General features: G+C 55.1%; 5 protein-coding genes across 8 annotated transcripts; 2 read left to right on the top strand and 3 right to left on the bottom strand.

Moving 5' to 3' along the window:
• Window positions 1-484: 484 nt before the first annotated feature.
• Window positions 485-10,337, bottom strand: CNKSR1 (connector enhancer of kinase suppressor of Ras 1). 2 transcript variants are annotated; one of them, XM_088790599.1, is made up of 21 exons: window positions 10,033-10,337; window positions 7,633-7,790; window positions 7,371-7,552; window positions 6,675-6,759; window positions 6,222-6,263; window positions 6,031-6,135; window positions 5,372-5,431; window positions 5,183-5,233; window positions 4,785-4,886; window positions 4,631-4,701; window positions 4,441-4,556; window positions 4,229-4,335; window positions 4,123-4,153; window positions 3,566-3,738; window positions 2,596-2,669; window positions 2,354-2,425; window positions 2,035-2,108; window positions 1,817-1,878; window positions 1,635-1,734; window positions 1,372-1,553; window positions 485-1,114 (listed from the first exon to the last, which is right to left on the bottom strand). In XM_088790599.1, exons 1-21 carry the CDS (start codon window positions 10,082-10,084, stop codon window positions 845-847), a joined length of 2,169 nt encoding a protein of 722 aa, XP_088646725.1. In that variant the 5' UTR covers window positions 10,085-10,337; the 3' UTR covers window positions 485-844. The 2 variants fall into 2 exon arrangements, with proteins under 2 accessions (XP_088646725.1, XP_088646724.1); XM_088790598.1 differs by having other exon boundaries at window positions 10,205-10,324.
• Window positions 10,338-12,250: 1,913 nt separating this feature from the next.
• Window positions 12,251-14,075, top strand: ZNF593OS (ZNF593 opposite strand). Its single transcript, XM_088790602.1, has 3 exons — window positions 12,251-12,384; window positions 13,536-13,608; window positions 13,902-14,075. The coding sequence occupies exons 2-3, from the start codon at window positions 13,537-13,539 to the stop codon at window positions 14,046-14,048; spliced, it is 219 nt and encodes a 72-aa protein (XP_088646728.1). The 5' UTR covers window positions 12,251-12,384; window position 13,536; the 3' UTR covers window positions 14,049-14,075.
• A 275-nt stretch (window positions 14,076-14,350) lies between these two features.
• ZNF593 (zinc finger protein 593) lies at window positions 14,351-15,234 on the bottom strand. The gene is made up of 3 exons (XM_088790603.1): window positions 15,035-15,234; window positions 14,737-14,799; window positions 14,351-14,645 (listed from the first exon to the last, which is right to left on the bottom strand). The coding sequence occupies exons 1-3, from the start codon at window positions 15,232-15,234 to the stop codon at window positions 14,504-14,506; spliced, it is 405 nt and encodes a 134-aa protein (XP_088646729.1). The 3' UTR covers window positions 14,351-14,503.
• A 217-nt stretch (window positions 15,235-15,451) lies between these two features.
• Window positions 15,452-20,183, top strand: C14H1orf232 (chromosome 14 C1orf232 homolog). 2 transcript variants are annotated; one of them, XM_088790600.1, is made up of 4 exons: window positions 15,452-16,800; window positions 18,120-18,224; window positions 18,327-18,424; window positions 19,840-20,183. In XM_088790600.1, the coding sequence occupies exons 1-4, from the start codon at window positions 16,717-16,719 to the stop codon at window positions 20,123-20,125; spliced, it is 573 nt and encodes a 190-aa protein (XP_088646726.1). In that variant the 5' UTR covers window positions 15,452-16,716; the 3' UTR covers window positions 20,126-20,183. The 2 variants fall into 2 exon arrangements, with proteins under 2 accessions (XP_088646726.1, XP_088646727.1); XM_088790601.1 differs by having other exon boundaries at window positions 16,567-16,800; window positions 18,141-18,224.
• A 1,061-nt stretch (window positions 20,184-21,244) lies between these two features.
• Window positions 21,245-24,365, bottom strand: FAM110D (family with sequence similarity 110 member D). 2 transcript variants are annotated; one of them, XM_088790596.1, is made up of 2 exons: window positions 24,237-24,365; window positions 21,245-22,471 (listed from the first exon to the last, which is right to left on the bottom strand). In XM_088790596.1, the coding sequence occupies exon 2, from the start codon at window positions 22,375-22,377 to the stop codon at window positions 21,559-21,561; it is 819 nt and encodes a 272-aa protein (XP_088646722.1). In that variant the 5' UTR covers window positions 22,378-22,471; window positions 24,237-24,365; the 3' UTR covers window positions 21,245-21,558. The 2 variants fall into 2 exon arrangements, with proteins under 2 accessions (XP_088646722.1, XP_088646723.1); XM_088790597.1 differs by lacking the exon at window positions 24,237-24,365 and adding an exon at window positions 22,662-22,778.
• Window positions 24,366-25,316: the final 951 nt, after the last annotated feature.

Genomic DNA, 25,316 nt, shown 5'->3' with positions numbered 1-25,316 from the left:
ACAGGGCTATGTCCCTGCTCTGGATCCAGGAGCTGGAGGTGAGACTGGCCTAAGGAAAGGAGAAAAATGTTTTATGTCCGGGCCCTCCTTCTAGCAGAGCACAACCTGCACTCCGGCCCACCAGCTACCCCATCCTACCACGCCTGTCTTCAGGGGTCCACCTGGTCCCTCCATGCAAGGTATGTTCCCCATGTAGAGAGTGAAAGGCTGGTCTCTATTTCTCACTTTGTCCCCCCCGGGGGATGGGGCAGGAGCGCACCCTCTGATCTCCAAAGGGCTGGGGACAGATGAGCATGAGTGGAAGCCCTCATGAGCCATGAATCAGCAATCCTCATCCTGGTAGGCAGGAGTTTCAGGTACAGAGCCTATGGGCTGCCCAGTGGGCTAATACCAAGTCATTCACCCATCTGACAGCTTTTCATCCCAGTCCCCCTGGGAAGAGATTCCTGATTCTAATATGGAGGTCAAAGGCACACACAGATTCATGTTAGAGAAATTGACTTTATTTGGTTGAAAATGGTCTTCTGTGTAAAGTGAAGAACACCTGTACAGACTGGTTTGGGGAGGGAAGGAGTCCCTAGGGACCTTGGGGGCGGGGGGGGGGGTGTAGGATGGATGAGAGAGAGTTTCTTTTAGCCCAGCCTCCCTTGTCTTTGTTGGCAAGAGGGGAGAGGGTAGCAGAAATGGTGGACGCTCAGGCAGAGGGGTTCAGCTTGGGGTGAAACCATGGACCAGCTCTACGTTCAACCTTGAACAGAATCCAAGGATGCTCTAGACGTATCAGAGGCTGGGGGTGAAGGTGGTCCTCAGGGCCAGAGGTCAGGAGCTATGGTACTGGCCAGGGTCAGAGGTCAGGAGGTTGGAGGTTGCTCTCAGGAGCCAGGGGGCAGAGATGGGAGTTTTCCTCAGGGTCAGAGGGCAGTGGGTGGAAAGACTGTTCTCCAGAGTCGGAGTTCAGGACTTGGGAGCTGCCCTCAGCCTGCACCACTACGCAGGCCCCCAGGCCCTCTGAGTAAAGCTCCTGGTTCTGCTCCTTCCACCGTCGGAACTTCTCTCCAGTCAATTCAGGGTCGCTTAGCACTTCCTCCAGGGCCTGCAGCTCCTGTAACTTTGCCTGTGAGGAGAGTAGGGCCTAAGGGGCCATGATCACCCAGGGAGGGGGGCAGAGCCTGAGCGCAGAGCTAACTCTGGAGTCCAGTGCCTAGAACCTAGCACCTGGCCCAGTCTAGCCCCAGTCCTCAAATCAAGGGCCTGGCTCCAGGAACCTAGAACTTGGCCCAGTCCACAGTGGAGACCAGAGCTGCGGGCCAGGAACCAGAGCCGAAAGCCCAGAGCCCAGCCCCATGCCATGCCCAGTGCCTCCCAGCTGACCTTCAGTGTGCTCTGTAGTGCCCGCACATGGTGCACTCGCTCATTGAGCTGCGGGTCACGGTTACGACGCATGAAAGAGCTCCGCCATTGCTCATGGGTGAAAGGCTGTGGCTGGCCCAGGAGGGACACACCACCTTGCCTCAGCCCTCGTACCATTCCTTCCAGTGCCCCTTCACTGTTGTCTGTGGGAGAGGGGAGCAGGATGAGGGTGTGCCCGTCCCCACCTCAGCTCTCCATCTCAGCTCCCAATCCCAGTACAGCACCTGTTGGAAGGCCAAAGGAGGTCTGTGGGCTGCCTTGCGTGGGGGTGGCTGCAGGTGATGTGTCTCCATGGAGTGGACTCCAAGCTTGGGCTGGGCTGGGCTGTGGGCAGGGTAGAAGGAGAGGAAGGTATCAGTCTGAGTTCCATACCCTGCTCTTTACCCTCCACAAGTCCGCTACTCACCGAGGCTGAGCGGGACCCGGCCTCATCATCAGGGTCTTCTGCTTCCGTCTCACTGTAGCAATCTGGGGTGGATAGGAGCAGTTGGGGAACCCACTAAGTTTCACAGGGTTTTGGAAGGCCAGGAAGTGGACTAGGGCATTTGAGTTCCCAGCCCCCATCCCAGGAAAGGCAGAGGCTCAGGTGCGACCCAGTGAGAACCACCCCTGTGAAACACCCACCTTCCTCTCGGGGTAGGGAGCCCCGGCCTGGAGACTGGTACTTGGAAATGCAGGTAATGAGATGACGCACCCACCTGTGGAGGGGCAAAGGGGTCTCAGGGAGTTTCCATTTACTGTATGCCAGGGTCCTTTCCCTGATATCTTCTAATATAATCCTCAGAGCAATGCTGAGGTAGGAACTCTTATTAGCACATTTTATAGACGATAAAACTGAGGCTTAGAAGAGTGCCTTGATCAACCACTATCAGAGAGCTGGGATTTGAATCCAGGCTCCGAAGCACTCATGTGGGAGTTGAGGGGTGAGGGGGGTGGCACTCACATGCTCAGATCCGTCAGGGTATCAGCAGCGAAGATAAAGGGTTTATACACATTATGGGTGAGCTGGAACACGCTGCCAGGGAGCAAAGGGGCCTCACTCAGCTGGGGTGTGTCCATCCAGAACCCAGAGAGCCTGCACTGGGACTCCCAGCCCCTTGCTGCCCCCACCCCGCACCTCCTGTCACGTTACATCTTCCTTTCTCTCCCCACAACCACCCTCAGCCATCACAGCCAGGACTTAACTATTTTTTCTTCGGATCGTGTCCACTTTCCAGGCTGTAGTTGGAGACATTGATGAGGCCCTCAGCCTTCTCATCCTGGGGGGATGACAGTGAAGGTCAGCAAGAAGCCCCAACAACACCCTTGAGGCCTGTTCGAGGTCCTGAAGACACCTCCCCAAGGGGGCATCTCCTAGGCTCTCTAACCACACATTTCTCAGTGTCCGGAGCGCAGGGTAGGAATCTGGGGTAGGGGTTGAGGGTGTGACCAAGGGGTGCCTTTGAGCCAGGAAAGGAGAGCCAACGAGATCCAGAGAAAGAGCCACCAGAGAGGAGCCTGCTAATGCATTTGCTCTATCAACAGATACAGACAAAACTGCTTCATACGACTGAGCTCTGCAGACGCTGTTCTCCCTTCTGTGTCCTTTTCTCCTTTCCATCTGACTAACCCCCAGGCATTGATTTCTCAGGAAGCCTTCATCACACCTCAGGCTGGACTGGCCACCTCTGTGGGCTCCCACCCGTCCTCTGGGCTTTTCCTTCATCATAGCATGTGTTCCCCGTACTGTCCTCAAGTGTATATCCATCCTGTCCCCCACCAGCCTGGAGTAGCAGTACCTGTCCAAGTTTTCCCTGTGTCCCCAGTGCCCAGCCCAGAACTGGATGCATAGTAAGCACCCGAATGTTTGTTGAATGAATAAACAATTGTACGAACGGCCCATCACCAGGATGACAGAATAACAGAAGAGGAAGGAAAGGTGGGCAGAATAAAAGTGGTTTTTTATATCATCTATACTTTTCCAGACTGCTTTTATACACATAGTAGCTCATTTCTCTCTGAAGAGTGACCCTGTTTTACAAATAGGAATACGGGGGCTCACGAGGGTCTGTGGCCCACCTGTGACCACAGATGGGAGTGGATGGTAGAGTAGGGACAAGATCTGTGACCCTGAGGTGACTCATTTGCTTACCTCTGTGTGTGTATAGGGTCTCACCTGGGGCTGGCGGTACCAGTAGAGCGTATGTCCCTTGAGCACAAACCAGCAGCGGCGCCAGCGCGGGCCCATGAAGCCACTGGGCACCTTGCGCAGCAGGAGCCAGCCGTCACAGTCTGGCCGGCCCAGCTCCCGGCATGACACCCGCCGGCGGCTCAGCCGCGTCGCCACGCCTGCAGCAGCACAGCACAGGGTCAGTGAGGTGCTGGCAAGGCATCCCAGACCCCCAAAACTGCTCCCTTGCCCCCCGCCCCTGAGCATCTCCAGCTGAGAGTTCTGAACCCATACTCTGTGCTTGAAATGTTACACGTGTCAGCTCTGAGGTGGGGATAATGACTCTTCCCATTTTAGAGACGAGGAAACCGAAGATCAGAGGACAAGCTATTGGCTAAAAGCCAACAGGCTGAGAGCACGGGTCTGTCCGAGGCCAGAAACAGAGCTCTTTCCAGGAGAGCCTGTGTGTGAAGTAAGTGGGGGGTGATCTTGCCTAGCACTAAAGACTTCTGAGAGCTCCTCATATCTGGGGGATCCCCCACCCAGTCAGGTGCGTTTCATACCTTTTGATTTCTTCCGACCAGGGACAGGACTCTGAAAAGACCACAGGGAGTTAGAGAAGGGTCTGGGTCCAGAGCCACCACCCTCCTGTTGAACCCTTGATCTTACCTTCTCAGGGACTTCTGAGGGTCCCTGAGTCTCTGCTACCGCTGCTGGGAGTGTGGCTGGGGGTGCAGGGGCAATGGACAAGGGCTCAAGGTCAAGGGAGGCACAGTCTGTCAGGGAGGGAGGAGACGGAGGGTCCATGAGGCCAGTCCCAGGCCCGGCAATAGGGTGGGGGTATCAGACAGTCAGGGGTCAGAGCCAGGTATCCCACATACCTTGCCCAGGGCATCTGCCACCTGGTAGGGCTTTGAAACTGACTGTTGGGGCAGGACTGGGTCCAGGACTTGGGTTTGAAGTCAGGTCAAAGGCAAAGACATCTTTGGACGGGGCCCTGGAGAGAGCAAGAAGAGATGAGATGAGCCCACGGCTCCCCCACCTAGATGCACCTGGGGCAGAGCCTGTTACCTGGGAGATGGTGGGGCTAGAGCCAGCGATGGTACCCTTAGCTGTGGGAAGTCCAGGGCCGGAGGAGGCGTCTGGGGAACAAACAGAAACAGGGAAATGGAACTGGCTATAGGAGTCTGAAAGCAGGCTGGGGGCAGGGTCGGGCAGCAGGTACCTGTGGGGGGGTCTCCGGCACTGGGACCTTCTTCAGCACTAAGCTGACGCCAGATGGCTCCCGCAGCAGCTCCCTCACCACATTCTTATGGGGCCAGCCCACCTGGGGGACAGAGCAGGGCAGGGACACTGGGCTGGATCAAGCTGAGCTGGAGGCCCTCTCCCTCAGAGCACTTGCTCAGCCTCCTGCTCTGCCTCATATCCTCTTCTTCCAGGAAGCTTCACAAGCCCCCTCACCTGGGCTCTGCTGAGGCGGCTCTGAGCTGTATGAGCTGGCTCACCTCGTGCAATGCAGCTCCCCTAGCCCTGGTCTCCCCAAGGGTCCTTCCCCACCCACCAGGCCTGGGTTCTACTTAGTAACTCCTTCACTCCCACCACATCCCTCTCCTCTTCACTTACCACCACCTGCTCGTTGACCTGGACGATCTCGTCTCCGGGCAGGATCTGCAGCTGGAAATCAGAGGAGACCTGGTATTGGGGGTGGGGGGGAGGGCAGAGGGTATACCCTCCTGGGGCCTGAAGCTGGGTTGGCTGGCAGGTAAGAGGATTTGGGGTGGGGGGTGGCTGAGAAGGGTGTGAGGCACTCACCTGGGTGCCCACTCGGGACACGAAGTGCAGGCAATTGCTGGTGGTGTGGATTTCCAAGCCCTGCAGAGGCAAAGACTGCAGTCATTGAGGGTGTGGGGTTAGTGGGTAGGATCCCCGCTGGGCACCATGATTCCTGGGTGGGCAGAACTGGGGAAGGAGTTGGCTTCAAGTTGGCACTGCCCAATGTGCTATGTGACTTTGGGCTTGCCACTCCTTGGTGGGCCTCTGCCTCCTCCTCCAATAAGGGTTAGAGGGAAGCTGGGGTTGCTGACTTCTGAGGTATGAGATTCTCAGCAACTCTCCTGAAGGGATAAGCAGGGACAAGGGCAGGGCAGGGACGGGGCTCATGGCTCTGGTTTTCCCAATTGGTCAGAGATGAAAGCAGAAAAGTTCATGTTTTCTCTCCTAACCTGCCAGGTCTGTGTCTCAGGGGCTGGACTGTGTCACCTGAGACCACACCAGCTACAGCACCTCAGGATTGGGGAAAGTGCTGAATGACAGTGAGACCCCAGGAAAGTCCTCTGGGCCTTTAACATCTATACAAAAAAGGCCTTCCAGCTGTAACAGTACAGGATTCAGTGGGATCCTAGGACCATGTTTCAGGGCCCAGGCCAGGCTGCTGAAAGGTCAGAGGCAAGAGGTTAGAGGTGAGGGCTCACCAAAGGATGGTCCAGCTGCACTTGCTCTAGCACAGCCCTCTGCTCCAGCAGCTCCTGGGGACTGCAGCTCAGGATGTTATGGCAGATCCCAGCCACATGGCTGCACTGGGGAGAGGAAGTGGGATGTCCAGCCTGAGTCCATCCTCGGAGCCCATCCCCCAACCCCATCCCCACTTCCCCCCAACACTTACGATCCTCAGGATTTGGCTCTCCTTCTCAGCCGCCGGACAGTCCTGGAAGTAGTGAGAGAGCAGGGACCTTTCCTGAGTAGGGGCACTGCCTTCTCTGGAGGGCAGGGTGGATTCCCTACAGTCCCTCCCTGCCTCTTGCAACCTGACCTCCTTCCCAGAACTACATGGCCTCAGAGCTTTGACCCAAAAGTCTCCCTGCTGACACCAGGCCCCCAGAAGTCACCACACATGCCCCCCCCCTTCCCCTGAGAGGCAAACTTCCTGAGCTGCCCCTGCCAGGTAGGAAACCCCATTCCGCCATCACCCCCTACCCAGTAGGCCCGACGCCTCTCTTCCTGCCCTCGCTGCTTCTGGCCCTCACACCTGATCCTGTGCTGATTCACAGGTTATAAAAAGCTCTTGCCTGACTTGGTCTCTACAGCCTGGGCCAAGCCTGGCCCCTGGTTATCCTACCTCCTGCAAGGCCTGGCCCAGCTCCCCGCATAACTCCCCAATCTCCTGGCAGGCCGAGAAGTCGTTTAAGTGGGAGAAGAGGTACCTGGCAGGGGGAAGGATGAAACAGTGGTTAGGGGACTGTTCTTAACAGTCAAATCACACAACCACTCAGAGCTGACTACTCATCTGAAACGTGGGGATAATACCTGCTCTGATGGGTTTTGATTTGGGGTAAAGGAGATGACTGATACCACAAAGAACTTAGCACAAGACTTGTTTGTCAAGCACCTAATACATGCCAGGCTCTGTTCTAGACACTGGGGAGACAGATATAAAACACACAATTCCATCAATAATGATTTAACTTCAACTGCTATGAAGTATAGGGAGCTCTGAGAGTATATAACCGGGAAGGCTTCCCTGAGGGGGTGACATTTGTGTTGGGGTCTGTGGGACAAGCAGCAACCAGTCAAGGAGGTAGAGAAGCGCTCTGTGCAGGTTGGTGATATGACTGTTATGATTACAAGCTGGGAGGGTGGGTGGGGACCTGGGCGTCCCGGTGCCCAGCACAGACCAACTAACCTCTGCCCTGCTCCACCATATCTGAACAAGAGCCAAGCTCTGTTTTTCTCTCCCAGGCCCTGAGGAGGCCAAGGATAAGAAGGGTCCCCTCACCAGTCACCTCAGCCCGGGCCTGAGAGGAGCCTGAGGTACCTGTTGAGCCAGAAGAGGAGGGTACGGGCGTCATGCACCAGATCCACAGCAGCGCTGAGGACCTCGGCAGGGGGCTCGGCACAGCCTCCCAGGCGGCCTTGGACTAAGCTCTGGAAGGCACAGGTCCCCTTCAGCAGCACCTCTGTCAGGCTCTGCAGGTTCTCTGTCTGTAGCCCGGAGCTCTGTGCCAGAGAGGGGGCAGGTCACTCCCTGGTAGAGGCCAACCCATCAGCAACCTCCAGTGTGGCCACCATTCACTCACCAGGGCCTTGAGCTGTTCTACCCCTTCCAGAATGAGCTCCTGGTGGCCCAGAGGCCACACTGTCAGAGCCTCAAGGCTGCGGGGGCAGAGCTGGAGCAGGTATTTGCCAGGCAGCTCCCAGTCCTCAAAGCAATAGTCCTGCAGGGAGTCATCGAGGCCTGGAAGGACAGCAGGGGTCAGCATGGAGGGAGCCAGGGAGTGTCATAGCGTTTCTGGCCCCTTCTTCACTCCCGCAGAGCCCTTTTCCCTCCCATCTGTTCCTAATGACAACCCTGAGACCTAAACTGTGTTCTGCCCATTCACAGCTGAGGCCACTGAGTTGAGAAGTAGGATAGTTTAGGGCAGTGGCTCTCAAAAGGTGGTCCCATGAGCAGCAACATCAGCAGCCTTACTGGAGAGCTAGTTAGAAATGCAAATTCTGAGCCCCACCATATACTTCAGGGGTAGAGCCCAGCAGTCCACATTTTAATAAATCCTCCAGGTGTTCTGATGCTCGTTTCTCTAAGAACTTCTGAATAAGGAGTCAGAGCATGGGGCTTTGGGGTCAGGGAGATCCAGCACTTAAGCAAATAACTTAATTGCTTTGTGCCTCAGTTTTCTGTAAAATGGGAATAATAAAAGCACCTACCTTCTAATCATGTGTGTATAAATGACATGATACATGTCAAACACTTGGCCCATTTCCAGGTTCATGGTTGATAGTCAATAACAGTCACCGTGTTATTATTGCCAGACTTTTTACTATGATCCACAAGGCCCAGTATGATCAGGCTGCCACCTGCCTCTCCAGTCTCATCTCTTGGCACAGCCCCTCCAACTCAACACTTCAGATCCAGAGCACGAATTCCCTGCAGCTCCTGGCATGTTCTTTTGCCTCAAGGTCGTTGCAGGTGCTATTCCTTCTGCCTGGACTGCTCTTCCAGCTCCTTTACTCCCTTTTTCATCTAACTCTCTCCAGGAAGTGTTCCGCAACACCCCAGGCTGGGTAGGGGGCCTCTCCTCTTCTCACTGTCCTCTGTGCCTCCACAAACCTCTGCACTTGAATATCAACCTCTCCCAATTTATCAAGAGCGCTTCAAGGACCGCGCCTTAAATAACTGCTCTTCTCTAACTCCAGCCCATGCCTGGCACAAGGTAGACCCTCCAAAATAAGAAAAATACCTAGTGAATGCGTACTATGAGCTGGGCGAAATTTTAAGGGCTTTAAACATATGCACACATTTGATCCTTACTGAATCTAGAAAGTAGAGACTATTGTTATCCAATTTCACAGATGGGAAAACTGATGCAAATAGAGGTTAACAGCTTGCTCACTCTTTGAAGGAATTCCAAGCCAGGTTTCATCACTGGGGAACCTGTGTGTGATCAAAAGCTCTCTCTCATTCCCTGTGTGACATTAAGAGCACTGGACAGGAGTTCATGAATCTGTTACTCCATGGCTATGGCCCTCGAGAAACTTTTTCCATGTACAGTGAATGTTCTGTGCTGCCTCCTTCAGACCCCGACATTGAGTTAGACATCCTAGGCACTTGTCATGATTTTTTCATTTTGTCCACTTCATGATACCAGAGTTCCTATTCTCATTTTATGGGTAGGGAAACTGAGACCTATGGTCACAGAGCTGGTGAATGAGGGGGCGGGGCCTGGAATCCTTTCTGGGAGTCTGAATCTAGCTCTGAATCTCTGCTTTTGTGGGGGCTGGTCACGCTGAGAGTGCTCCCAGTGTACTCACACTGCCCCTGCACTCCATCTCTTCCACTAGGAGGAAGTCTTGACTCACCTCTCCCCTCCCACCTACATGTCAGACGTCTTCACTTCTCTGAGTCTCTCCCGGCCAGCTGTCTAGGCCTTTCCCACCCATCTGGGCTCACTGAACCTGGGGGGCATCTCCCCTGGAGGGCCCTATGGGGGGAGGGTCTGTGTCAACCCCTTCAGTCTGGCTGAGGCTTCTGCTTCACACACTGGGAGACTCCGGGTGTGAAGAAGGTAAATAGGGCAGGCCCCATTACAAAGCCTGAGCAAATTACTTCCTGGCTCAGTGCGTCAGTTTCCGCTTCTGAAAAATGGGTTTAATAACAGCCCTCTACGCCCTGGAGCGGAGGGAAGATTAAGGAGATAAAAGTAGGCGTGGGACGCTCTGGGGCCGCCCCCTCTGTTTTCATTATCCCTACCGCCTCCCCATCGCCACCCTGGCTGCCTCTTGGGGCGATGAGAGACCCTTTCTGGGTCCTCGGGGTCATTTCGTCTATCTTTCTGCCCAGCACAATACCCGATTCATGGCAGACATTTATAAATACTTGTTGACAGACTAACCAACTGACAGCCTCAGCAGGTCCTTTTTCCTTTACGTCTTCCCGCCCCAATGACCCTCAAACCCAATTCCGTCCCGGCCCCACCCACCTCTCAGCCATGCTGCCACCTTCCCGGGGGTCCAGGTCGCTACTGGCTCCATGGCCTAGTCCGCCCGCTGGGATTGACGCCCGCTCCGTCCCGCCGGCGCAGGAATTTCCGCTCCCAGAGCCCAGGGCTGGGGAGGGACCGGGCTGGGCCCTGGGCGGAGCCACCAGCATACCTGGGCTCACGTAGCTGACCAGGTGAGGCGCTGAGACAGCCATTGGCCTACTGCCTGCCTGCCTCCTGCCCCGCCCTTCAGGCATCTCCGAGCAGCTAGAAGGCTTGACCTTGGGGCGGTACCACTGGTATGTGACCCACGTGACCTCAGAGCCGGCCTGGGATCCCGCCCCAAACTGGCCTCAAATCACAGAGCGGGACTTTGACCTTCAGGATCCTCAAAAAGGGGCCGAAAGGTGAGCAGTGAGCGCAGCAGCAAAGCACAGAGGTTAGGGAGCCAGAGCCCTGAGTGCAAAGGGTGCAAATCACAGCTCTACAGCTTGCTAGCTGTGGGACTGGGGGCTAACCTACCCATCGTGCATCAGTTTCCCTATCTGTAAAATGGGCTGCTGGAAAGAATACCGGAGTTAATAGCTCAAAACCTTTAGAACAGGGATTTTTAGCCCCTCTTTTTTTGTATTACGGACGCTTTTGGCAGTCTGGTGAAACCTCTGGGCCGTTTTTCAGAATAATGCTTTTAAAAATTTAACACAAAGTGCTGAAGATTGCATGGCGGATAATTAGTATAAAAATGTTAAAAATACAAAGCTATGATATAGTAGTATGTTTATTAGCATTAAGTAACAAGACTGGCAGGTTAGTTATATATTTTTAACAACATCAGTGTGCTGTCGCTCAGCTAGAAGAACACTAAAACTGAGGGGTGGCCTTTGACTCACCTTCTGGAATGTATTGATCAGGAAACAACTAAAGAGAGAATGCAGGGGAGTAGTGGAGGAACCTGGGTTACTGGTGTGAGAACAGGTGGAATCACCATTTGGTCAGAGACCCTCTACTGGGCACAGAGGTGCCAAATCAATGGCAGCTATATTGCAGGAGTGTCTAAAACAGTGCGATTTAACAGTGGGTTAATAACTCATGATTTTGAAATAGTTATGAGCATAAACAATATCTTGAGATGTTTGCAATAATTACAATTTGATATAAAAATATCTCTGATTTCTATTGGGGACAAAGCCACAGAACTGCTAATACTTCAATACATATGGAATGGCAAATTTTGATTATAAAAGTCAGTGAAAAAATACATATTTTCCCCACCCAAGTTTATGGGCCCCCTGAATGCTGAACCCCAGGTTAAGAGCCTTCCTCTTTGAACGTCTGAAACACACTGTTTGCAGTTAGCAGGAGCAGCAGCCGCCCCAGCTAGGAGACTCCCAGGACTTTGGAATTAGAATCAGTTCCACTTGCTGTGTGACTGAGCCTGAGTCCCACCCCTCTCTGAACCTGTTTCTTCCTCTCTAAAGGAGGACACCTAGACCTTAGTGCTGTGAGGAGGCCCTTTAAGTATCCTGAAATATGTAACATGGGGTAGAGCTGAGTTATTGCTTTAATTCTATGGAGAGGGGCCTGTGTCACCTAGTTTGAAATCTTTACCAGTGCCCCAAAACCTGGTCTCCAAAGCCTGTCACTATTTTGCCTGTAACCAAGACCTAAAGTCTGAATTTGGCCCACAGATGCCCATGTATTGTGTGTATGTTAGTTGTCATTTAATAATTTCACATACAAATTTGAGCTCTCTGGAACATGGCCAGCTCTGCTGACCCCGTCGCACCTTCACACGTGGCATCAAACACAAGTGCAGATCAGCGGCTGCTTCCTTCAAAGGGAACTCCAGCTCACCAGGTCCCTGCAGGCCTGGCTCCTTCATTTGTGAACCATCAGGCTCCAGATTTGCAACATGGCCCTCACCTCTCTGGCTTCGTCCTTTGCCTCATATCCTCACACCCTGCACTGTGTGTGTCTTCTCCAACCCTCCTCCATGCTGAGTCCCTCTGTAATGTTTTTGCCTTTTTCTTCCTTCAACAGCGTCCTTGTGCCAGTCTGGGAAAACCCACTACACCAGGGGTGTCCCAACTTTTTTCAACATTTTTTACCAAGGGCCATATGCGATAAAATACACAAACAGCCAGGCCACTCACTCGAGGTGAAGTACGTATTGCCTCACCTGGTTTATTTAACTAAATATATTTTTGGAATTTGCTGCAGACCAATAAAAAATGGATCACAGGCCACAGCTGGCCCGTGGGCCGCAGTTGGGACACCCCTGCACTACACAGATGTGTCTCCACCATCCTGATGTCATCAAACACCTACTCTGAGCTGGCACAAGATATAGAGGTAAGAAGCCAGCCAGCCTCTGCCCTCCCTGGACTCACAATCCTGTAGGGGACAAACAGACAAAAACTAACCACTTGTACTCATGTACTCCCTTAGAAGGACTGAGGGCCTAACAACCATAAGAGTGTCTTTACTCTGTGTTCCCAGCATCTAGAACTAGGCAGTTAGGGGCACAGTAAATGGCAGCTTCTTTTTTGAAGGTAGTTTTATGAGTTTACAAAAGTGTTTTCTACATACTTGCTGTAAAAATTTCAAAGGTCATTACATAACAGTAGGCTATTAAGTGAAAGGAGGATGTGTCCTTTTCCCAGCATGTTCTTATCCCGTTCCTCAGTGGGAGCCACTATTAAGTTTTCTGGGTGTTCTTCCATTCTCTCTATATTCAGATACGCTACATACTATTCTGCATACTAGGCCTTTCTTTTCATTTCATTAGACAATCAATGCCAAATGAAATAATGTAATACACACAAAGTATTTAGAATAGAGCTCAGCACAGTCAGCTACTATTTTTTTTTTTAGCACATTATAGACAGTTTCCTTAAACAGTATAGGCAAATCTTTTATTATCCCCAAGCTGACGGTAGGAAAGTCCCTGCAGGAACTCCATCTTGGGGAAAAGGGTGATATATATCCTCTCCATAGGTAGGGGTGGTTAATCTAACCAAAACCAAGTGAAAAGGCATACAGCTGTTTGGAACAAGGGGATCAGGTTAAGGTTCCCTCCCTGTCTTTTGCTGAGAGCTGATTGGTGACATCCAATCATCAGAGGTAGGAATAGGGCTGGGACCAGGACTGCAGAGGCCCTCCCAGTACCTGATCCAGGCCTGAGACTCCTGAGCCCTGTCAGGCAAGGCTTCTCTTGCCTACCCTGCCTGGCCGACTGGGTAGGTGGGGGAGGTGCTGCTCCAGCTGGATGCTGATCTCTCCTGACAGCTGCTCCAAAGGCTGGCAGGGCAGGCAGGTGGGGGAGGGACCAGATTTAAAGGTCTAGCTGCCCTGCCCCTTGCCAGACGTGAGGCAGACACTGGTGAGCATCTTCTGAGGGCATGGCGCTCATGCATATGAGAGGTCAGAAACCTCTATGCCCTGATTTTTACTTCTTGGTACTATGACCACCACTGGTCCTCATTCCTGCTTCCACTCCACAGGATGCCAGGGAGACTAGTGGCACCCAGCATGCGATTTCCACACCTGACCCCTGGCTACTTCCGGGTACTACAGGTAAGTACCCCTAACCAATGGCTTTTGACACCGACCCCTTTCTCCCCCTACCATGGTTGGGTTGTCGCCTCCAACAGCCAAGCCAGGCTGTCACGTTCCATGCTGCCTGAGCAGCCAGGCCCAGATGGGCAGTGAAGCGAAAGGGATTGGAGTGGAATCTCCCTAGGGCAGCAATGACAGCCACACCTCCTTCACCCAGCTGTACCTTCTGAGCCCTTTCCCACCCCCACCCCCCAACCTTCAGTTGAGGGGTCTCAACTGACCCCTCAGGTGGACCCTCTGTACATTCACAGATGCAGGTAGCTGGGGAGCTGAAGGCAGAGCCCAGGAATCCATTGCCTGGGATTGCGGCTACACTGCTGGCTGTCCTCGGGCTGGGTGGCTCCTGCTATGCTGTCTGGAAGATGATGGAGCAACAGCCGCCACCACAGGCCCCATGATGAAGTGGGCAGCCTCTCACTTGGGCCGTTGGGGGGTAGGTAATTCATCAGGGGCTGCAATCTTGGGACTGTCTTCATTGGAAGCAGGACAGTATAAACCAGATCCTACTCCCAACTCCTCTCCACCACACCTGGGTTCCAGCTCGGATGTCAGGACCCCTGTGGGAAGGCAAGATTTCAAAGCTGGACCAAGTGGGAAAGAGACACCCTGGGCCCTGTCACAAGAGTAGCAGAGAAACCCTTACAGGGCAGGAGTTTGGGGGTGGGGGTCGCCTGGAAGTTAGGGAGTCAGAAGCAAGCCCTCTTTATCCAGTTTCTTTATTCAAGGGGGAAGGCACTCAAGAGGCCATCCACTCCCCAAACCCAGGGCCAAAAGAGGTTGGCACAGACTCTCCCAGCCTAGCCCTGCATCACTGTCCATGGGCAGCTCCTCTGCCTTGCATCCTCAAGCCATGTCAGGTAGATGTGTCCATCTCAGGGACCTCAGTGGATACTTCTGTGGGCACTGCCAGCCGCTGGGGGGGCACATAGGAACCCATACCTGCTGCCCTCTCGGCCTCTTCCTGACTGTAGGGCTCCACGCTCAGCTGCTTTAGCCTGGGAGAAAGAAAAGGAGTTGTGAGCTGACCAGATGCGAGCCTTGTCCGCCTGGCACCCATCTATCAATCATCTCCTTATTCCTTCATACCTTTTCTTGTGGTCTTTGGATCGGAAGTGGGTCTTCAGGTTGGCAGAATCGATGAAGTACCTCCTGTAGCGATGGGGGGTTGGAGGAGAGGGAGGAGATGATTGATGCCTCTCAGTTACGTCTATCTCCCTGACCCCACCTCATTTCCTGACGTCAAGCTCGGGTTCTAAAGGGATTGGAGGCCGGCAGACCCACGCGTCACAGAGAGGAGACCCCGTGCGCTCCGGGGCCCGGAATTCACAGCTCTGGCCCATACCACGGACAACTCCTCCCTAGGCCGGGCCCGATCGGGACTTACGCGCAGGCCAGACAGCGATACAGGCCGCCCCCTGGGAGATCGGGATCGGGCTCAGCGCCCGGGTCTGGCCGGGGCCGTACGGAAACCTGGGGCCGCAGCTCGCGGTGAATCTCATCCAGGTCCGGCCGCCGCCGCTTCGCCTTCATCTGGCGGGCTAGGGAATGCGCTCGATGTGCGCCAGTACGACGGGAACGACCCATGGCTGGTGACAGCAGAGCAAGAGGACCCAGAGTGGGGTTGGGAGCACACGTGTGGGCGCTTCCGGACTGTTCAATGATGTCATGCGACGCCCGGGGGCGGGGCAGGCTTGGGCCGACGGTCGCTGATGACGTCACTTGCGCCCGCCGCACCTTGAGCGACCTCAAGCGGCCATCGATGTCAGTTAACGGAACTCTGGGCAGGGCCCGACGAAGTGTCCCAACCTGTGGGCGTGAAGAGGCCCCGCTTACAGTACGTGCCCTGGGGGGAATCCCGGAGCATCCTGCCTCCCTGCCTGCTCCGCCCTGCACCACCTATCTCAGCGTTATCTTCTGGCCCTATCATTCCTTCTTGGTTCCCACATCTTAGACTCCGCGTGTAGGTGGAATGTTTTAAGGATCTCCGGGAGAAAAGTGTCTGTGATGTGAATAAATTAATAAATGAAAAAGGGAATACATTTGGGATCCCAGCCCCCATAGGGCTTCCCGAGGTACCTCCAGTCCGTGACAAAGCCCGCGCCGTTTCTCACCGCTCCCCATTTATTCCTTTGGGTCTTTATCCTCCATCCACCCCCAGCCAAATCTGTGAGGGAGGGGTGTTCCTCCCCAGAGATCACAGTGCTCAGGCATCCTGGCAGACTCAAGAGGGACCAGCTTCTCCCACAAGAAAAGGAGGTACTCAGAGAAGGACCTCCCATCTTTGCCCCCTTTCTCTGAGCCCTAGACTCCCAGGCCTGGGCTGGCAGCAAAGGCAAAGAGAGAGACAGCCTACGTGTTGTGCGCTCAGAGTGGAGAGAGAACCAGAGAAGCCTTTTCCCATTCACTGGAGCCTGGTGCCTTCCAGGCTGACCAGAGGAGCTCAGCAATAATTCAGGGACTCCAGCTCTTTGGAACCTGTTGCCAGGAAACAGGGAGATAGGCACGTGCATCCCTGGGGAGAGGAATCAGTTTCCAGCCCAGACAAAACAGTGAAATGTAAGCTGGAGCCACTGACTGAGGGTCTTGGGATCTTCCCTCACCAGTTCACAGAGGCTAAGTGGGGACGTACAGCAGAGCCCTGCTAAGGGTACAGCTGGTGTGGTTACAGTCACAGAGGCACCAGTGTGGGTCCTGGGCACAAGGACTTTGGAAATGGACTTTGTGAATGGAAGAGGACTTTTCTGGAAACATTCCAAGAGATCAAATTCAAGAACTTCTAGGCCTCTGTAGAAAGAGATGTCTTCATTATTCTTGGCCAATATGGGTCATGCCAAGGGGCTAAGATGGAATAAGCTTGCTCTGTCCCACCCCCACCCCAGACTCTTTTGGATCGGTTCACTTGCTGGGCACTGTGCCAGCTGGGGAGGCTAGTGCATCTTTAATGCCATCACCTGATCCCTGGGACAGGCTCTTGGCCTCACCAAGTTCCTGAAGCTAGACCCACTGGGTGCCCACTGAGCCACTGCCTTCCTGTGCCTGGGTGCCAGGCCCGTTTTCCCTGCCGCCATGAACCAGGCCTTCTGGAAAACCTACAAATCCAAAGTGCTACAGACCCTGAGTGGGGACGCTGAGGAGGACCTGGCAGAGGAGGTGGGTACCATCCATGCTTGCTGGGTAGGGCATGGGCAGGGCAGCAGGAGTGAAAGGTACAAAGAAGGGCCAGGGGCAGGCTCAGAAAGAGAGAGAGGCACATTTGGTCAGAAGCAATCAGCACATTCAGGACGACAGATGGCATGGTGCAGTGTCAGAAAGTCCGGAGGTTCAAGAAAACTGAGAAAGAAGAGGAGACTTGGGGGGCACTAGAGGAGTGGTCACTGTCTCCAGAGTTCTCCAAGGTTGCCACATGGAAGAGATCCTTCTAGGTTCAGTGGGCAGTGGCCACACAGGGTACACTCAGCTCGACAAAACTTTCTAATAGGCAGAGTTGAGCAGAAATGGGATGGCTTACCTTGAGGGAAAGTGAGTTTTCTGGTACTGGAGGTAGGTAAAGTGACACTTGTACTCTGAGGGTCACTGTAGCAGCATCAGATCAGATCCACACTTGGACCATATTTGTCCTGACATTAAAAAACCTGAAAAGGCTCTGAAACAGTCTTACATCTAGAGGCTGTGGTAAGTGGCAGTTGCGCAAATAGAAGTGGCAGAGGCAGGAACGCATTCTGTGGTGTGTGTGTGTGTGTGTGTATGTGTGTGTGTCTAGACAGGTTGTTGTCCAGGGGTGGGCATGTGTAGAAGTATTTGTGGGTCAGTATTAGGATTGACATCCATGTAGAATTCCCAGTGAAGGTGTATGTGCAGGTGTGAACTCGGTATAAATATTTTCCGGTATGTACAATTTGTGCAGAAATCTATGCCTGTATGCCTCTGTACAGGATTAGCCAGTGTTTGGTTGGTACGGTGTGTGTATTTGGGTGTGTGTGTACATCTGTGCCTTGGTGTCTGTGGATAGGTGGAGAGGTTTTGTGTGCTCCGTGTGGGCCCCTGTGCGGCTGTCTGCAGTTGTTTAGGTGCACAGGTGTGAATGGTGTAACTGTGTATGTGTCCTTGTGGAGGTGCCTCACAGCATGTACAGCTACATACAAGTGAGGAGATGTAGCCATGTGGAGGCATGCTCATGGACAGGTGTGTCTACATTAGTGTGCATACCCATGTCTACATGTTTTCGGGTGTGTATGGAAGTGTCTGTGGGTGGGCAGGTGTGTGTCCACATAGTGTCTGCAAAGATTTTCTATACAGGTAATGGATGTGACTGGTGGCTTTGTGTAGAGGAACACCTGTATGCATTTGTGGAGGGTATGAGGGGACTAGGTGTGTATTTAGTTCTGTGGAGTTTGGGGTGCGTGGTTTGTGTGTACCAGGCTAGCAATGGGGGAGGGTGTTGCCATTCCTCTGGGGCCTCTCTCACGCAGAGTGGGGATCTTGTGTCCCAGAGGGAGAACCCAGCATTAGTGGAGCCTGAGATGGCAGAAGAGACTCCAGAAGCCTTCAATCCCATGACACAGCTGGCCCGCCGGGTGAGTTCTCCCGCCTTCCAAAGCACTCCTGACAGAGACTGCTGTGGGATCCTGGGAGGTGGTGCTGTGGTCCCTCCCTGACTCTCAGCCCCTCTCTCCCAGGTTCAGGGGGTCGGGGTGAAAGGTTGGCTGACAATGTCATCTCTGTTTAACAAAGAAGATGAAGACAAGTTGCTGCCACCGGATCCCTGTGCTGACCAGTATGTGTGTGTTTCGACCAGTATGTGTGTGTTTCGGGTGGGGGGGGGGGGCGCATTCTGGAATAGGCCTGGGATCCCCTTCTCCATGTCCTTTCTATCTGGTCTGTTTCTCTGTCTTTTGGACCATAGAGGGCTGGGATGCGCCAGCCCTTGGCTGTTCCCATTTTTCTCAGCAGGAAAGAGGCCAAAGTAGTATCTCTGGGAGATTAGGTTAGATCTCAGGAGGAATTTACCAGCTGTTGGGTCTGAGGTGCTAGAAGGTATTATGGGCTCTCTCTCCCTACCCATGTGGTAGGGGTTATCTTCCTAGAATCATGGAACCCAGGAGAAAACCTTTAGATGTTTCGAACAGAAGGTAGTCCAGATCAGTGGTTTCCAAATGCTGGTCTAAACCCTCATCCTCCCAGGGAGCTGGTCACAAATTTCCAGACTCTCTTTCAAAGATTCTGCTTCAGCAGGTGTGGGCTGAGGCCTGGAATCTAGATTTTCCGCAAGTTCCCTGAGGACATAAGGCACACCAGTTGAGGAACCAGTCTTAGCAGGTCTTTGCTGCTGGGGGTTAAGGGGTCGGACCCAGGGCCTCAGTCTTCCTCCTAGCTCTATCTCTGGCACATCCTCCATCTCTGCCCCTTCCTCCAGGCTAGTCACAACTCTCCCTTTGACAGTCCCCTGTTCCTTTCTCCCCTAGGGCTTCCTGACACCCATCTCTATTCCCCAGCTTATCATCTCTCCCTCCCAGCTCTTGTAGGGCTCTTCCTCAGACCTGAGGTCCCACCTCGAGCCCTTACCCCCACCTCTCCCTGCTACCTCCGGAGTCCCCCGTCCCCTAAGCCTCTAAGCCTCTTCTCCTTCCCTTGGGGTCGCTCCACCCATCCTCCCCCCTCACTTTCCTTCCATCCCAGAACCGGACCCGTCCCCGCCCCACCTCCTTCCTAAGGGTCCACCTTTGGCTTTCCGGACCACCACTTCCGGAATCTGACCCCTTCCCCTTCCCCTGGGACCTAGCCCCTCCCCGTTTCACGCTTCGTTGGGCCCCGCCCCTTTCTCAGGTCTCCACCCCCAGCTTCCCAGACTTGGTGCTTCTGGCTTCCCTCACCTGGCCTCGCCCCTCTCTCGGAGTCCCCTCCCTAAGCCCCAGACCCTGGCTCTCTCCCCAAGGATCCTGATCCCAGCCCCCTCTTCCCAGACCCCCTCACCTAATCTCCTGACCCTGTCCCACCCCAATCACCTTTCCCAGTGCCTCTGAGCTCTCCTCTTGACTCTAGGTCCTGACCTGCTTCCTGTCCAGGCCGTTTCAGTCACCAGACATCGCCCGGGCTCCCCTGGCCCCAATACTGGTCCTTTGACCCCCATCTCCTCCTTTTCGTCCTCTCTGGGGCCTCCTGCCTGCCCCTGACCCCGCCTGTTTCCCGCAGCCCGCTGGCGGCGCCCCCCTCCCCGCAGGCGACGGCAGAGGCGGAGCCGCGCGGGTCCGGATTCTGGGACGTGTTCGCCAGCAAGTGGCAGCAGCCACAGTCGGCGGCGGCGTCCATGCTGCGCGGCGCCGAACCCACCTCGGAGCCTGACCCTGAAGCCGGGGACGAGGCCGCGGAGGAGGCCACCGAGTCGCAGGAGGCCGATGCGGCGGCTGGCTTCAAGTGGGGCTTCCTCACCCACAAACTGGCAGAGATGAGGGTGAAGGCTGTGCCCAAGAGTGACTAGCCGGACGGCCGAACTGGGTGCCCGCTCCTCCCCATCCCCATAAAACCCTGGCCCGATAGCCTGTGTGACCGCGTACTTTTGTCGGGACAGCGGGGAAGGCTGCTTTGGGGTGGGCAACCTCAGAATGGGGCTCCAGGGATCCCCCTCTCTCCCCCACAAACAACGCAGGGAGAAAATGACCTGAGACAGCGGATTATCAGGATAGGTTGTGTGAGATTTAGGGTGCAAGTTTCCTGGAAGCTGGAAACACCACAGGACGGACTCCATCGCTCTGTCCAGCCTCTTTTAATTCGACAAACGTTGCCTGTGGTCCTACTGTGTGCAACTTTCCTGTATTGGGACGTCAGAGACTAACGAGGGAACTCAGACTACCACACAAGGTGACAACTGAGGCTCAAAAATAGGGCTGCAGTTGAGAGCTCAGGGGAGATGAGGCCGACTGGGGAATTCAGGAATTCCTGAGGGTGAATGAACGTGTGATCTTCGAAGGACGAGTAGAGAGAAAGGGAAGGTAACCCAGGCAAAGGGAGGAGGACCGTGAACGAAGACTTAGAGGTGCAAACGTGTGAGGAAAACAGGTGACTTGGTGTCTTTGAGGGAAAGGAAGACAGTGGTATATAGGAGGCTGCGGGTTGGCAAAATCCCTGTTTAAAAGATCCCTTCCTTTAATTTCCTCAATTCTGGATCCCCCGTATCTCAGCCTTTCACACCTAGTAACCAAATGGGGCCTTCTAGGCACCAGTGGACGCCAGATTTCTAGAGCAGGCCCCTCCCTAGACTCCCCCAAAGGCACTATCCCCCCCCTCGCTCGCTCGCTCGCGGCTCCAGTTTGGACCGCCCTGGGGCCTGGTGATCGTAATAGTGTGAATACCTACTAATTCAGGGGCGGTTGGTCATAGCAGCTATGGTTTACTGAGCCGTCCTATGTGCTGGGCACATTGCCATGAGCTTGATGGCCATTTAAAAAAATATTTTGATCACTGAGGGGTGCAGCTGCAGTCCAGAGAGCTTAAGTGCTCTCCCAGAGTCACACAGCCATCCTGGAACTCACTCCAAAACCCACACAGCTCGCCACGCAAGCCCTCCCGCCGCTTTCCTCAACATCGACCTCACGACTCGTTTAAATAACGTTTTTACTTTATTCAGCAGGTTCTCTGAATTCCCAGCCCATTCTTCACTCCCCAGACCCGGTCACGAGGCCATCCCCTCCCTCTCCGCCGTCTGTGCTGGGGAAGGGCCTTCGGAATAATTTTGTCCCATGCCCCCATGGTTCACTTGGGTAAGCAGAGATCCAGAAGGGTGGGCTCGCCCACAGGCACCCAGCGCGTCAGAGGCAGGGCGTCCCTGCCAGTGCCCGGGTCCAGCCCCGCGATCACCCCCTACCCCTCTCCCGGCCCCAGACTTCCCGGGAGCCCGCTCCCGAGTGGCCACGGTCACACCTCTGACTCGCGGGGCGGGCCGCGGGCGCGCTGACAGCCGTACAACCACTGGATGACGCGCGCGTTGCGTTCCACCACCGACACCGGGGGGCGCCCGTCCCGCGCGGAGCCCGCCGCCTCCGAGCTGCCGCCGCCACCTCCCGCACGGTCCGAGCGATTTGCGCCGCCATCGCTGGACGTCCAGTCGCTGGCGTCCCCGGAGCCGGGAGGCGGGGACGTTCCGGGTTGAGGGCTGACGTCCGCGCCCCAGCTTTGCGGAGAGAAACGCTCGGCGCCCAGCACCTCCACCAGCGCGCGCTCCAGGCCGCAATAGTTAAAGAAGCGCTCCTTCTCTGACAGGGGCAGCGAGCACGTGGGGCACAGTGCCCGCTTTCCCGCCGCTTCCGGGGCATCTTGGGGCGCGACCCAACCCCCAGGAGCCGTGGGTCGCTCGGTTGGGCCCGGGCTGCTCGAGGCGGCGTCTCGCGGGGTGCCCAGGAAGAGGCGCCGCACCAGTCCCTGGCCCTTGGCGTTCTCTTTGTTCACCAAAGCCTTGCAGTCCCGCTTCTGGCGGTAGAAGATGAGGGAGTCCGGCCTTGGCAGTCGCCTGCCGCTACCCCGGCGGGCAGGCCTGGGCGTCCTGGGCGATGCAGGGGGCCCCAGCTCATTGCAGGGGTGTGGTGTAAGCGGCCCAGGACCCCCGCGCAGAGCTGGCTCCTGGCGTCGCGCTATCACCTGGTGCGTCTTGACATACTTGGCTTTGTCGGCCTCCAGTCTCTCTACTGCGCTGGGGGTCCGTCCCCTGGACTGGGTCGAGGGAGAGGCCAGGAGCATCTTAGCAGAGCTGGGCAGGACAGTGCCCCATAAGCCACTGGAGGTAGGCAGCTAGTTGAGTTTCTGAGAGCAATTGGCTAAGGCTCTCCGGGTCCTGCAAGTAAACAGAAATGGTCACGGGGAGAATAGATGTCCCTGCCCCTCTCCTGCAGTCATTCCTAGGAAGCGGATCAGCATCCACCCCTCCCCCCATCCAAGTCAGCTGGTGCCATGCCCAGGGGCAGAGGCTCAGACTATCCGTTCCCCCCACTCTCAAAGACAATGGGCAGGGGCTCCCTAGCTACCCAGAAATATATGCGCCTTTGAGGGTGCCATGCCAAGCCGGCATCAATGTGAAGGACACTTGAAAAAGGAAATTGGGCTGGTCCCGGCCCAATTCCCGAAAGTGGCCTCAACCGGAAAAAATACCTCTTCCCAACCCAGCAACTTGGAGTCCAAGACAAGGAGGCTTCCCAGCCACAGGCTGGCTCCAGGGGTCCCACCCTTCCCGCCCCCAAGCACCAAGGTCAGGGATATAACCACAGGGTAGGAGCCTCCAGTAATTGTAGCCGACTGCCCTGCCCAGGCCCAGCAGGGCCATTGGGAAGGAGAGGGCGGTGGTCACCAGGTCATGTCAGTCACCACAGCTCTGTGCCCCTGCCAAGGGAATTCCACAATGCCCAAATATAAACATCACCTTATCTTCCTCTGCATTTCCATTTTATAGAAGGGGACATTGGCCCAGAGAGGAGGGGGCTTGCTCAGGAGGGGGCCTGCACTGGAACTCAGGTCTCCTGCCTTGCAGTCCAGAACTGGTTCACACTGGATCACTCACTTGCCTATCAGAACATCCTTCTTTTTTCTTTGCTTGTATTCCTGCTGCTATACAACCGAGCAATTTCCATGAGAGAAGGGCCTCCTGCCTCACTAAAAATGTTTCTTCCACTAATTCTTCCCAAAACTTACACTCCCAAAAATCTGCCCTCAGGGTCCCTGCCCCCTTCTTATCCTGAGACCCCATGACCCTTCTTTACCTCCCTTCTGCAGGGGAAGGGGGACAGAAGGGGTTGTAAATCAAGAGCTGACAGTTCCCTTGGCAGTAACAGAATGGGCCACCCACACAGCTCACAACACCCTACCCTACTCCTGTCCCCTTACCTCCCCACCCCCCAATCCTCCATTCATCTGAGAGAGATATGTTAGTTCTGGGGACTGACGGGACCTCAAGTCTGGAGGCAACAAAGGAGCAGAGCTTATCAGGCATGGAGGTAAGGGAGCCTCAGTGAGGGGCCATGGGGCAGAGACCTGTCAACCCCAGCACAACCTGTTCAACTTTACGCACGCAGGCACACACACTCATTCCCATCTAGTGTCTAGTAAGCCCGCCCATAGGTAAGTGGTGACTGGGAACCCAGGCAGCAAGGAGAGCCTGACAGTGCCCTCTTTCCTGGCTCTCAGGGACTATACCAGGCGATGGGTCAGAGTCAAGGTCCCAGGAGGACACTGTGCTTGTCTTATCTCATGGGTACCGTCACGTCCCTTCCTCCCTTCCTCCTCTTCCCAGCCCCAAGCGCGAGGCTATAAAAAGTCCCTAAACATAGGAACCAAAATAGTCTGCTGTCCACTGTGGCTCCCCTGCCTCTGCGCTGGCCTTTACACCCAACCACAGACGATCCGTCCTGGATGCCTGGTGGACATGCTTGTGCCCTCTATCCCTGCGTCCCCTTTCTCCCAGTCCTGGGGTTAGTGGTCCAAACTTTGCCCAAGGCTTCGCTCTGGACACAGCCTGGGGGACTGTGCTCACGGGCCTTGTGCCAGCCTCCCTGCCCTTGGTCTCTGGGTGCCCTCCCACCCCAGCCCTGGGCTCAGGATGTACTCACCTCTGGGTGGGGAGGCTACATGCAGGGGTCCCGGGGCAGGGCCAGACTGAGGGCAGGAGGGACAGCAGAGACTAGAAGTAACTTTGGTGGCAGCCAAACCTCACTCTCCACAGGAAAAGCCGGAGAGAGCCTCCACCTACCCCAGATTAACCCTTGCCTTCCTGACCCAGAGCCTGGCCTCTGTTAACTCCTTCCTGGTCACAGTCTCAGTGTTGGAGAGGGCCTGTGGACCAGGTCCAGCTCCTTTCTTTTACAGATGGTCACACAGGCCCTGACAGGTAAAGTGATTTACACGAGGCGCAGTGAGCTTGGGGCACAGCCAGGACCCCAAATGAGGTCTCTTGATTCCCAGGCTTCCTCAAGAGGCTTGGGGAGGGGACCTGCTATTCACGTGGGGTCAGCCCCCTCTGCTGGGCCTTGGCAACTCCTCTGGGTTGGAACGGGAAGACAGAACAGGGTTCTAGTTGACTGTGCCTTTTTGCCTCTATAGCAGGCTTAGACCTGTCCTGCGTCCTGTGTGAGGATGATGTCAAGCTGCTCTCCCTGAGGGTGAGGCCAGGAATCTGCAGCCTAAGGGTGCGGACGATGGTGCTGCAGATGTTCAGGGTGAGCCTGTCCCGGCAAGTCTTGGCATGAAGGTCACCGAGGAGCCCACTGGAGGTACCTCTGCCCAAAGTCCTCTGCTGGCACATGGGATTGGCTGGAGGAGGAGGAAGAGATGATTCTGGGGCCAAGCCTGGATCCTTTGGCCTCCTTCCTCCTCTGCCCCAATGAGGGGACTTCTAAAGCTGACAGTTTCTTATCTGGCACCTTATGTCTCAAGGACGGCCCTGTCCCCACAGTGCGGGTACCAAGAGAGCTCCTCCCCTCTCCCCAGCAGGTAAGCTTTGCAGCTCTCAGAACTCAAAGACCAATTCCCTGCCGAAGGGTCGCTGCTCCTCTCTAGCCTGCCCCTTTCCACAAATCCCTTTCCCTCCCTTCTAGCACTTTTTAAGGTTTGCAAAGCACAGTCACACCAGTGCTATCTGATCTCCTCTGTCCCGCCCAAAGATCCTAGACAGGGGCCCGGCCCAGGTGACC

This window comes from Rhinolophus sinicus, chromosome 14, assembly GCF_057876585.1.
Source record: "Rhinolophus sinicus isolate RSI-liver-muscle chromosome 14, RSI-T2T, whole genome shotgun sequence".
Taxonomy (NCBI): Eukaryota; Metazoa; Chordata; class Mammalia; order Chiroptera; family Rhinolophidae; genus Rhinolophus; species Rhinolophus sinicus.
The sequence above is the reverse complement of the archived record's forward strand: the minus strand, read 5'-3'. Positions and strand labels throughout refer to the sequence as shown.

What these genes read in the sequence shown, in the direction of transcription:
- ZNF593OS (XM_088790602.1), top strand. Translation starts at nt 13,537, where the DNA reads ATGCCAGGGAGACTAGTGGCACCCAGCATGCGATTTCCACACCTGACC. An exon ending in GCTACTTCCGGGTACTACAG is followed by an intron (nt 13,609 to 13,901) that starts GTAAGTACCCCT and finishes GTACATTCACAG; the next exon opens with ATGCAGGTAGCTGGGGAGCT.
- ZNF593 (XM_088790603.1), bottom strand. Translation starts at nt 15,234, where the DNA reads ATGGGTCGTTCCCGTCGTACTGGCGCACATCGAGCGCATTCCCTAGCC. An exon ending in TATCGCTGTCTGGCCTGCGC is followed by an intron (nt 14,800 to 15,034) that starts GTAAGTCCCGAT and finishes CCATCGCTACAG; the next exon opens with GAGGTACTTCATCGATTCTG. An exon ending in TCCAAAGACCACAAGAAAAG is followed by an intron (nt 14,646 to 14,736) that starts GTATGAAGGAAT and finishes TCTTTCTCCCAG; the next exon opens with GCTAAAGCAGCTGAGCGTGG.
- FAM110D (XM_088790596.1), bottom strand. Translation starts at nt 22,377, where the DNA reads ATGCTCCTGGCCTCTCCCTCGACCCAGTCCAGGGGACGGACCCCCAGC.
- C14H1orf232 (XM_088790600.1), top strand. Translation starts at nt 16,717, where the DNA reads ATGAACCAGGCCTTCTGGAAAACCTACAAATCCAAAGTGCTACAGACC. An exon ending in AGGAGGACCTGGCAGAGGAG is followed by an intron (nt 16,801 to 18,119) that starts GTGGGTACCATC and finishes TCTCTCACGCAG; the next exon opens with AGTGGGGATCTTGTGTCCCA. An exon ending in TGACACAGCTGGCCCGCCGG is followed by an intron (nt 18,225 to 18,326) that starts GTGAGTTCTCCC and finishes CCTCTCTCCCAG; the next exon opens with GTTCAGGGGGTCGGGGTGAA.
- CNKSR1 (XM_088790598.1), bottom strand. Translation starts at nt 10,289, where the DNA reads ATGCCTGAAGGGCGGGGCAGGAGGCAGGCAGGCAGTAGGCCAATGGCT. An exon ending in ACTGGTACCGCCAGCCCCAG is followed by an intron (nt 2,670 to 3,565) that starts GTGAGACCCTAT and finishes TCATCCCCCCAG; the next exon opens with GATGAGAAGGCTGAGGGCCT. An exon ending in CCGGGTCCCGCTCAGCCTCG is followed by an intron (nt 1,735 to 1,816) that starts GTGAGTAGCGGA and finishes CCCTGCCCACAG; the next exon opens with CCCAGCCCAGCCCAAGCTTG.